Below are 9,988 nucleotides of genomic sequence, written 5' to 3' on the forward strand. Positions count from 1 at the left end.
AGGACGGTGTCCCTGCATTAGGAAAGAATTAAAGCTATATATATATATATATATACACAGACCTGAAGAAATGGATACAGGATACTGAGATGAGGACAGGACAAAGCTTCTCTCGGCACCCAGGCAGAAAACAAATTAAGACCATGACGCAAACGTGAACAAGGAAGAAGTGAAGCTGGCTGGGCACCCGCCCGAGTGGCATGTGGGTCAGAACAGGGCGCTGGTGACAAAGTTTAGAGGCAAACGCCATGACCCAAGCAAGTGGGCGATCTTTTCCCCGACCCGTCTATCCACTCCCTGTGTGTAAGCACAAAGACATCTAGAAGGTTGCTCAGTTTTGGAACACTGACAGGATTCCAAAATTTGTCTTTAAAACTGAAGGGTTTAGGGATGTAAGGAAAATCCCTATGAGGATTTTTCCCTATGGGAGAACAGCCAGCACACCACATTTAGTCCTCCCCATCTGTTTACGCTGTCAACTAGGGGTTCCGGGAGGAATCAGACGGCTATCGGACCAGTGGACCCGGACAGCACCTGAAGGAGAACTCGACCCCTAATACGGTGGTGCGGCCACAGAAGCCTGACAGTGTACAGCAGGGGTTGGCAAACCTTTTCTGAAAAGAGCCAGGCAGTAAAGATTTTAGGCTTTGCAGACCGTCCAGTTTCTGCCCTACCTACTCAACGATGCCCCTGCAGCTCCCAGCACCAACAGACCATATGGAAACAAATGGGCGTGGCTGCATCGGGCTGTCTGGCGTTTGCTGGCCCTGCTTTAGAGGGTGTCATGCAAGCCTGACGGAACTCCTACACCCAGGTACCTCAAGCTCAGGACCTAGAAGGTCACCTCTTCCTGGGGAGGATTAAGATACAGTATGAGCCCCAAAGTGAGGCTGACGGTCACCAGCCGATCTGTCTTAGTTAAAATAAGCAGTTTTACCAGCTTCCGTATCTGCACTGGGCTGACTCAGTCACTAGTCCTTTGTGAACGGGAAGACTTCCCCTCCCAGGAGTCTGCTAACTCGGTAAGCCAGCGAACACCAGAAAACTCACATTTAAACTATCACCGAAGGGAGTCAACTACTGCGTATCCAGCTTCCAGGAGGGTAGAGAATTTCCACAAAGATGGCATTTGTCTCCTCTTTCTCCTACCTTCCGTTCTGAATCCTTTCTCCTAACTATTCTGTGACTGGGGAGTAACATCCCGGAAGCTCTACCTCTCGGTGAATTAGGGACTTTGCTGCTCTCGCCATGTTTACTGTGCATGTTTCCGTTTTCTTCAAGTAGAAAATTCCTTTTCTTCATGAAAACAACTTTGTTTTGCCCAATTCTGACGACTGGCAGATGTGACGGAGCAAAACACGGTTTGAGTGATAAAAAGCCGCACGATCACTGGAAGCAGATGAAGATTAGAAAGCTTCTGTTCCGTTTCGTAGCCAAGGGCAAGTGAGCATTCTAAAACATTTTTGCAAGAAATCTGCGGAATGTACACATTAAAGACCAAACGCACTGCAGCTCTATTCACAGAGAGATAAAGAACTCTTTGTCAAGGCCCAGTAGCTCCGCCTCCGTCTGTCCTAAGACGCAATGTCTGTGCATCTTGTCTGCACATAGGGTGGATTTATTCTCAGGCTTCCAAAGAAAGTGGAAGAGGTCAGAAGCAGCTACCTGATGAACTAGAAAGACCTTACCTGGATCCATGCCTGCTGCTTAATATCGCCTTTGTGGGTTTTACCTTCATAACCTTTGCCACCATACTTCTGTTCTTCACTGATGCACTTCACGTGGTTTTTGTAGTCGTCACCCCTTCAAAGCGATACAAAGTTCCACAGTCAGACCGACTCTCCAAGCGGAGGCTCCTGCTCGCATGCTGCTCCTACCCTCTGCCCTCCATGTGGTTTTACTGTTTATAACCTCCGGGCAGGGCAGGCAGGGCAGGCGCACTGTCTGTCTTCCGAACTGTTCCATGTAGAGCCCACAGCCAAACCTTCCACCCAGTTTTAGATACAAACATCTTAAACCAAATTGACAGGCAGTACTTCTTTTTCTTCTCATAAGTGAATATATGCAGAATACAAGAAATGAAAATAATTCTCTGCAACAGAGTGGCTTTATTTTAAATAACAAAGTCTGTATGATTTCCTGGTTATACAGTAGGCAATCAGTAATTAGTTGTACAAGAAGTTAAAACCTGAAGTAAAATGGTGCTATCTTGTCACTAAAAAGTTCTAGACGGCCAAGTCTCAGAACACAAAGAAACCTGATTCTGTCTCTTACAATCACTTGGAAGCCCCACGGGACCCTCGGGGAAATGTTTGGGACCAGTCTGGGGGCAAAGTCTCTCAATGAGAAAAAAACGATTTTCCCCTGTGTTATAGGTCAGGCTTCCCCCTAGGATTAGGTAGGAACAAAGACTTTAGCAGTTTTCAAAAAAAAAATTTTTGTGAAAAAAATCACTGCTCGAGAATGAAATTAAAATGGACTGTTAGTAAATATCAATCCAAATACCACACAGGACACTGAGGCAGAGGCACCAAAAGCCACCTTTGCACCTAAACCCTGGGAAGCGGAGGGGAGGCAACCGAGGACTGAGGGGAGCCACCTACAAACAATGACCCATGACCCACCCCAAAGAGGAGAGAAGCAAGTGAAAATCTGGCCTTCCCCCACCCCCGAAGTCCTCCCCTGTCCAGAGAGCCCTCAGCGGAAGTACCAGACGCACCCGGGGGCCAGGGGCTCATTCCTACCATCACCTGCGAGCTTGTGCGGGGGGACCCCGTCTCTCCTCCCTGCCCCCCCACCAGTTTCTGGTTCATTAATCCAGCCTTTCGATGTGGCCAGCCCACCTTGCCCCTGTAGCCTTACTCTGGGTGGTCACCTCTCAGGGTCTGGTAACGCTGAGTGCCACCGACGGACCACATGCTCCCCACACCCTCACCCCTCCCTCTGTCTTCTCTTCGGGTTGTCCTTGGAGAGCAAATAGGCTGCAGAGCACTTTTAATTGTTTTCTTAATTTCTTTGCTCAAATGTGCCTCCATTTTTTTTTTTTTAAGGCCTCATGGGGCCCAGGGCTTCCCAGACTGGTCTGGGTCTTTACTACGATCTACATGAATTAGGTAGAACTTACCAGAAATCTTTACCGCAGTCAATACAAGACAGGCACTCACAGTTTCGGCAAACAGCCACGTGCTTTTCCACTTGCACTTTCTTCACAGATTCGCCACATGCATTGCATGTAAAAAATACCATTTTTAGCTAAATGGTTAAGTATTCTCGATCCAAGTTAGGTTTAGAACCCTGTCCGAAGAGAACATGAAAAGAAAGGAAAAATAATTATCATTGTAATCTGAAGCATTTATTCCCAATAAACAATCCTACCGCTCACTTTTCAACCATAGTTTCACGTGAAAATAGCTACAAAGAACAGAATCTACGTTGATGAGCAATCCACATACAACTCTAAGTCAAGTCGTAATTAACAGTGATCTGTTAAGCCCAGTTACCTCACTGTGTGCCAGGCCGGTTCTGAGAGCTGTACACATAGTAATTTATTTACTCCTCATAGCAACCCCAGGAGGGAAGGCCTATTATTGTGTACAGTTTACACCGGGTATGGAAACACAGAGAGATGAAGTAACTTGCCTAAGGTCACACAGTAACGGATGAGGATTTAAATTTGGAAGGCTGGCTCCAGGGAGGAAGAGTTTTGGGGGCATTAAGCAAAACATCTTAAAATGTCTTACCGTTCCTAATAATGTTAAGCTGGCTTGCCCTCCATCCCTGTGCTGTTAGGCATGAACTGGAAATTATTCCAGATCACCAAACACAACAAAAACATAGGAGGGAATTCAGGAAGGTTTAGAAAATGGAGAAGGGGTCTAAAAATTTCTGAGAGCACAGGAAACATTCATATAAGCATTACTATGTATCCAGATGTTAAAGTATGAGGATGTGCCCCTCAGTCTTAGTGGACAGGGAGTAGGGGAGGGAGGGGGCTCTTTCACGTGACTTCTTGTTGGATCAATAAACAAGTGGAACCACAGGGGCGCCTGGGTGCCTCAGTTGGTTAAGCATCCGACTTTGACTCCTGTCATGATGTCACAGTTCATGGGTTTGAGCCCTGCACTGGGCTCTGCACTGACAGCTCAGAGCCTGGAGCCTCCTTCGGATTCTGTGTTTCCTTCTCTCTCTCTGCCCCCCCTCTCATTTGTGCTGTCTCTCTCAAAAATAAAGAAGTAAAGATTAAAAAGAAGAAAAAGGAGAAGGGAAAAGAGGAGGAGGAGGAGGAGGAGGAGGAGGAGAAGGAGGAGGAGGAGGAGGAGGAGGAGGGGGAGGGGGAGGGGGAGGGGGAGGAGGAGGAGGAGAAGGAGGAGGAGGGGGAGGGGGAGGAGGGGGAGGGGGAGGAGGGGGAGGGGGAGGAGGGGGAGGGGGAGGAGGGGGAGGAGGAGGAGGGGGAGGGGGAGGGGGAGGGGGAGGGGGAGGAGGGGGAGGGGGAGGGGGAGGGGGAGGGGGAGGGGGAGGAGAGGGAGGGGGAGGGGGAGGAGGGGGAGGAGGGGGAGGGGGAGGAGGGGGAGGGGGGGAGGGGGAGGAGGAGGAGGGGGAGGGGGAGGAGGGGGAGGGGGAGGGGGAGGAGGGGGAGGGGGAGGAGGGGGAGGGGGAGGGGGAGGAGGGGGAGGAGGGGGAGGGGGAGGGGGAGGAGGGGGAGGGGGAGGAGGGGGAGGGGGAGGAGGGGGAGGGGGAGGGGGAGGGGGAGGGGGAGGGGGAGGAGGAGGGGGAGGAGGGGGCGGAGGAGGAGGGGGCGGGGGAGGAGGGGGAGGGGGAGGAGGAGAGGAGGGGGAGGGGGAGGAGGAGAGGAGGGGGAGGGGGAGGAGGAGGAGAGGAGGGGGAGGATGAGGGGGAGGAGGGGGAGGGGGAGGATGAGGGGGGGAGGATGAGGAGGAGGGGGAGGGGGAGGAGGAGGAAGGGGAGGGGGAGGGGGAGGAGGGGGAGGGGGAGGAGGGGGAGGGGGAGGGGGAGGAGGGGGAGGGAGAGGAGGGGGGAGGAGGGGGAGGAGGGGGAGGGGCAGAAGGGGGAGGGGGAGGGGGAGGAGGGGGAGGAGGAAGAGAAGAAGAAGGGCAACCTTCTTATGGAATATGTTCGTATAGAACCTTCTTATAGGTCAAGGGGTCCCAGCTGCTAGGCACTGAATTAACGGAGGGTGTTCACACACCCACGTGTCCCAAGCGCTGCCCCCAAGATTTAGTATGTCTGTGCAAATACATAATTACCATTTATAGATTTCATGGAGAGGCTATTGTGCTTGACAAAACACAAATTCATCTGAAAGTGTTACAGGAGTCACAGTAACTTTCCACGGCTACATAATTTTTTAACCACTAGAGTTTTAGAGTGTTGTCATTTTAGGTTATAAGTAAGTTGCATGGCAAAAATACTGACAACTATTTGACCCAGCACTTTCCTCCTCCTTATAAAGGCGAAGGTAAGGGTCAAGTAAACCAGTGCGCTTTGACTCATACAGAAATCCTTAAGCACAGATGAGCAGTTTGCATTCCCAGAGAATTCCCATGCACATAATCACTCTCTCCCCTCCACTCCCATGTTCTGGGGAGAGACTCTCTGCCAGAGAGGTCACACATAAGGAAGGTGCAGGGTAATTCCATTCCATCCGGCCTTGAATGGAAATGTACATCCTGGCTGCACCCGGGGTTTACGAAGGCCCAGCCGTCTCTCGTGGAAGCCTCTTGCCCCGTGGGCACCGTCAGACATCAGCCTTGCCTGATATGCTACATACACACACAGGTCCCCACTCCGCGTCCCCCTCCTCAGCTTGCCATCAGTGTAGCTTGGCAAGGGAGGGCACGTGGTCAGCCACAGCCTAGCACTGAGTCCAGAGGAAACGTGGTGGTGGTTCTGGGACGTGCAGCGACCATGACCATCTTCTCATCCGTCAACCAGTCACCAGTCCTGGGGAGCTGACGTCACGTGAACCACGAGCCAGCTCCCTCCAAGCCCGGCATTCTGCACGCAGCAGATGGCTCTGCTCAAACAATGCCGGACAAGTGATGGGCCGCCCTGCCTCCCAAGGGAGAACAAAGGCTAGAACCAGAACCAACAGATTACTCAACAGTCTGCGGGGACACCTTTGTGTAAGAACAAGAGTGAATCCTTAGTTAGTCACCAAGAAACGGGCGGCCATTGTACCCGCAACGAACAAGCAGCTCTGTTAAACCAAATTATCTGCCCAAAATTTTAAAAATACTTTCATTATGAGATCCAACTATGAAAAATACCACCTCAAACTAAACCTGTGGCCTAGACCTTTCTGACTGAGCGAAGAGGTCTGTTCTGTTTCTCGATCCGGGGGGAAGAGGGGACGAGAGAAGGTTTCAACGAGCTTTGAGATCCAACTGGGAGACTCAGTCTGAAGGTCAGGAATTAAAGGCCTGGGAAGGACAGCTGGAAACAAAAGGTATCCACTGAAAGAAGCCAGTGATGTTGACCAAAAAGACGCCAGGAATATCTGTGCAAAACGTGTCCTCCCTCTGGGGATTAGCCACACACGGTGTAAACATCAATTCAGGAGAGGATTAGAATTTGCTCACGTATCCGTTGGAAAATTACCCCGTCAACCGTTTTCATTTGGTCTTTGGTGGCAAAGGTCCACATTTTAAAATTTGTTATTGTTTTAAAAAAGAGCAGAATAGAACCCAGTCTCTCAGCGCCTCAGGATTTCTAGAACCATTGCTGCATTTTTACACTGGATCTGCAATGGGGCCCGTGCGGTCACCCGCTTGTTAATGAGATAAGGTTTGTAAGGAGCTTACCCCTCCCTTACGTAGAGCCCTGAGGACACCCCGGCGCTAGCCAAGGATCACCTTGATGATGCTTCACATCTGATCACCTTTCCTGTGTGCCGTAAACACTTGGGTGGGTCTGTACGGGGTTGGGGGGGGGGGGCTGCCAAGAACAGCAATTTCCAAACCGTCCTACCAGCATAGCAGCCAGGGTGTCCCAAGTCTGCCTGCGCTTAACAATCTCAGCAGCAGTTAAGTGCCACGAACTTACAAAAAGAGGCCTTCTGAAAATTCCGGCCCTCTAACTGAAGACAGCAATCACTGCCCAAGACAAAAAATTACTTTCAAACTTCACAAAACTAAATAAATGTGAAAGAAGTTTAAGTCAACTTTCAAATGGCGTTTTTGCTAAATTTGTAACATTTATACTTTGGAAATTTGGAAAGCCAGACAAGCTGCATTAAGACGGTTAGGACACCTTATCCGCAGGGCTCGGTTATTATGTATTTCAATGTTTAGCCCCAAGTGTGAAGAGATGGCTTGCTTCATGGGGGCCGGACCTAAATAAGAGTCCCTTTTTCCCTGTCTGGCTCTCCTGCGCGCTGTGCCCAAGGCCAGGTCCCAGTACAGAGATTCTCGGTGCTCTTCCTTCTAGAAATGTGGACACACGAAGAGACGGCAGTGTTCCTGGACTGGTTGCAAGCGTTCTCAGGTTCTCACCCCAGGTAAGTCACTGTAATTCATTTCAGCAGACCTGTGGTCAATGCCAAGTATGCGTCAGCATGCGCATATACCTGGGTGCCTTCCCCAAGGGGGCTGGGCCCTGGGTGTGCTTCTGGCTGTCTGTTCCTCTCTCTGGTCAATTTACTGAGCTCTCAGCACATGCCAGAACCCAAGAGAAAGATGACAAATTACAGAATATGATCATTTCACATTTACAGCCACAACTGTACCCAACACCTCCAGAACAGGTCTGATCATACCACCACCCCAACATCTGTGACCGAAAACTGAGGCTCAGAGAGGCTAAGTGATCAGGCCAGAGACACGGGAGGCGGCAGAGGTAGCCCGAGACAAGCCCAAAGCTTCTGCCCGGCCTGTCGGACTTGTCAGCGTCTTTGGCCATTTGCTTGGCTGTTACTGGGCACATGGGACCTTGAGACCCTCATCCAAAAAGAAAGAAAAAAAATCAAAGGCTCCACAAATGACCTTCCATTCTGCACCATAAGGACTCCCAGATCCTCACACACTGGGCAAGGTTACCACTGGGGTCACAGCTGAGGATGTCAGGTGCTGGAAACGGATGCGGACCGGAGGGGTAGCAGGCAGCGACAACAAGGGCACGCGGACTTGTGAGGGACTTGGGGCACCTCAGCTCCCTTATCAGGATGGTGGCCACGTTCTGTTGAATGTTCGGTAGAGTCAGGGCCAGAGAGATGAACTGGAGCCTGAGCTCGTTCAGAAAAATGAACTCACTGAAAAGTGACCTCAGGTTTCCTAACTTCCTAGATTCTGTTCATCTATAAAATGGGTCTAATATCTACCTTGGAGCATTGTGTGAAAAATAAGATAGGAAAGATTCGTCCTTACCCAATGGTAATTTGGGTATTTGCTGTGACCTACTGATTTGCCCACCAATGCTATTACACCCAGTCCCCTCCTAAACCCACATCTCTTTAAACATGACCCTCAACCCACCCATCTATCTTCGTAAGTTCGCTCATCTCCTCTGGCTCCCCACCCCATGGGTGCCTAGTCTACCACCCTGTTCCCTGATACAATGACCTCACATTTAGTTCTGGAATTGGGATTTGGAGTCCTTTTTTAAACCTTCCTCCCTCTACATTTTTATATTGTTTATTTTTACAAAAACTACATTCACTATTCTTAAAGCATTCTCTCACAGACCTAAACCCCATCACCACTGGGCACAGCCCACCTGGGGGCAACCACAGCACAGTTCCCCGTGAGCCCTGTGACTTCAAACAAGTCACTGTCCCCTCTGAACTTCAAGTCCTTCAATCTGTGGAACAAGGGGCCAGGAGCCCCTTCTAGGAGAATTCCAAAAAACCAAGGGTAAGATGCAAAGGAAGGCTAGGGGAGCACACACTACCATCTTGCCGAGACCCCTGAACGTGGGCTGATGAGCGTCTCCATGATTCACTCTAGGAGGCAAGTACACCTATCTCCACTTAACAGATGAGCAAACTGAGGCTGGGAGAAGTGGAACCATGTCTCTTACCTCCCCACACACATCGCCAGCACCCCTCCACTGCTGTGGTAACATCTACGGAAGCCTACCACGTGTCAGGCACCATGCTAGGCACTGGGGGACTGGGGGGGGGGGGTGCCGGTACAAGTCCCAAGTGAGCCCTCTGCAGGAAAGTCAGCCTTGCAAGTACACCCCACCTCATTCCCCTGTCTCCCCAGAGGTAGATGCTGCAGAAAATCCTGGCATTAACTGGTCACCTACCATGTGCCAAGCCCTGTCATAGGTGGTTAATATGTTTGTGCTCATGGGATCCTTGCGACAGTACTAAGTTTGGTTCTCTAATACTCCCTTTTGACAGACCAAGAAACGGAGGCACCAAACGATTAGGTAACTTGCAGAAGGTCACACATCCAGTTAGCGGCAAACCCGGACTCCCAGGCAGTTACAGCGACCCCAAGACGGTGCTCTCAACCGCTATGCCCTAAGGCCTCCTCCTTAGGGACAGAGCTCCCCAGAGGGCTCAGGGGAGATAAGAGCCCCGTCCCCGACCTGCAACAACGCAGAAGCCCAGTCCCGTGTGGCCCATCGTCTTGGTTTGCCCAGGGGCAGAGGACCTTTCTGTTTTAGAACCGAGAAGAATCGGTCTTCCTCAGTCCAGGACCCCATCCCCGACTCCATAATACGAACGAGATCTGAATGGACTGCCTCCTCCTTCCGAGGGTAAGCCCAAGGAGGGGCTCTCATGGTGGAAACGCGGGCATCAGCCACGCCGCCCCCTCCCCTGCTCACCATCTGAGCCCCAGCCTCCTGGGCCGGACCTCTGGGCCTCCGCCCCTCACCTCTCAGCCCGAGCCCGCCAACGGTTTCAACCGGCCGCGGAGAGCACGTGGAAACGCAGCCGCCGGCCCGGCGCCGCAGCCGCCTCCCTCCAGAGCTTCCAGGGGCAGAACCCGCTTCGGGGCCGCCCCGCGCGCCTGCGCGCACC

General features: G+C 51.4%; 1 protein-coding gene across 2 annotated transcripts in view; it reads right to left on the reverse strand.

Annotated features, from left to right (window-relative positions):
- The window catches only part of LYAR (Ly1 antibody reactive), a 22,591-nt gene extending 12,628 nt beyond the window's left edge, over positions 1-9,963 (reverse strand). The window contains exons 1-3 of one of the 2 annotated variants that reach the window (XM_025921943.2): positions 9,843-9,963; positions 3,125-3,294; positions 1,689-1,803 (exon numbers count right to left, since the gene is read on the reverse strand). In XM_025921943.2, coding sequence (XP_025777728.1) covers positions 1,689-1,803; positions 3,125-3,246 — 237 coding nt within the window. In that variant the 5' untranslated portion in view covers positions 3,247-3,294; positions 9,843-9,963. Of the gene's footprint in view, positions 1-1,688; positions 1,804-3,124; positions 3,295-9,792 lie in introns of both variants that reach the window. The other variant, XM_086705457.1, reaches the window with a different exon arrangement.
- Positions 9,964-9,988: the final 25 nt, after the last annotated feature.

This window comes from Puma concolor, chromosome B1 (genome assembly GCF_028749965.1).
Source record: "Puma concolor isolate L17-30 chromosome B1, mPumCon1.1.hap2, whole genome shotgun sequence".
Lineage (NCBI taxonomy): Eukaryota > Metazoa > Chordata > Mammalia > Carnivora > Felidae > Puma > Puma concolor.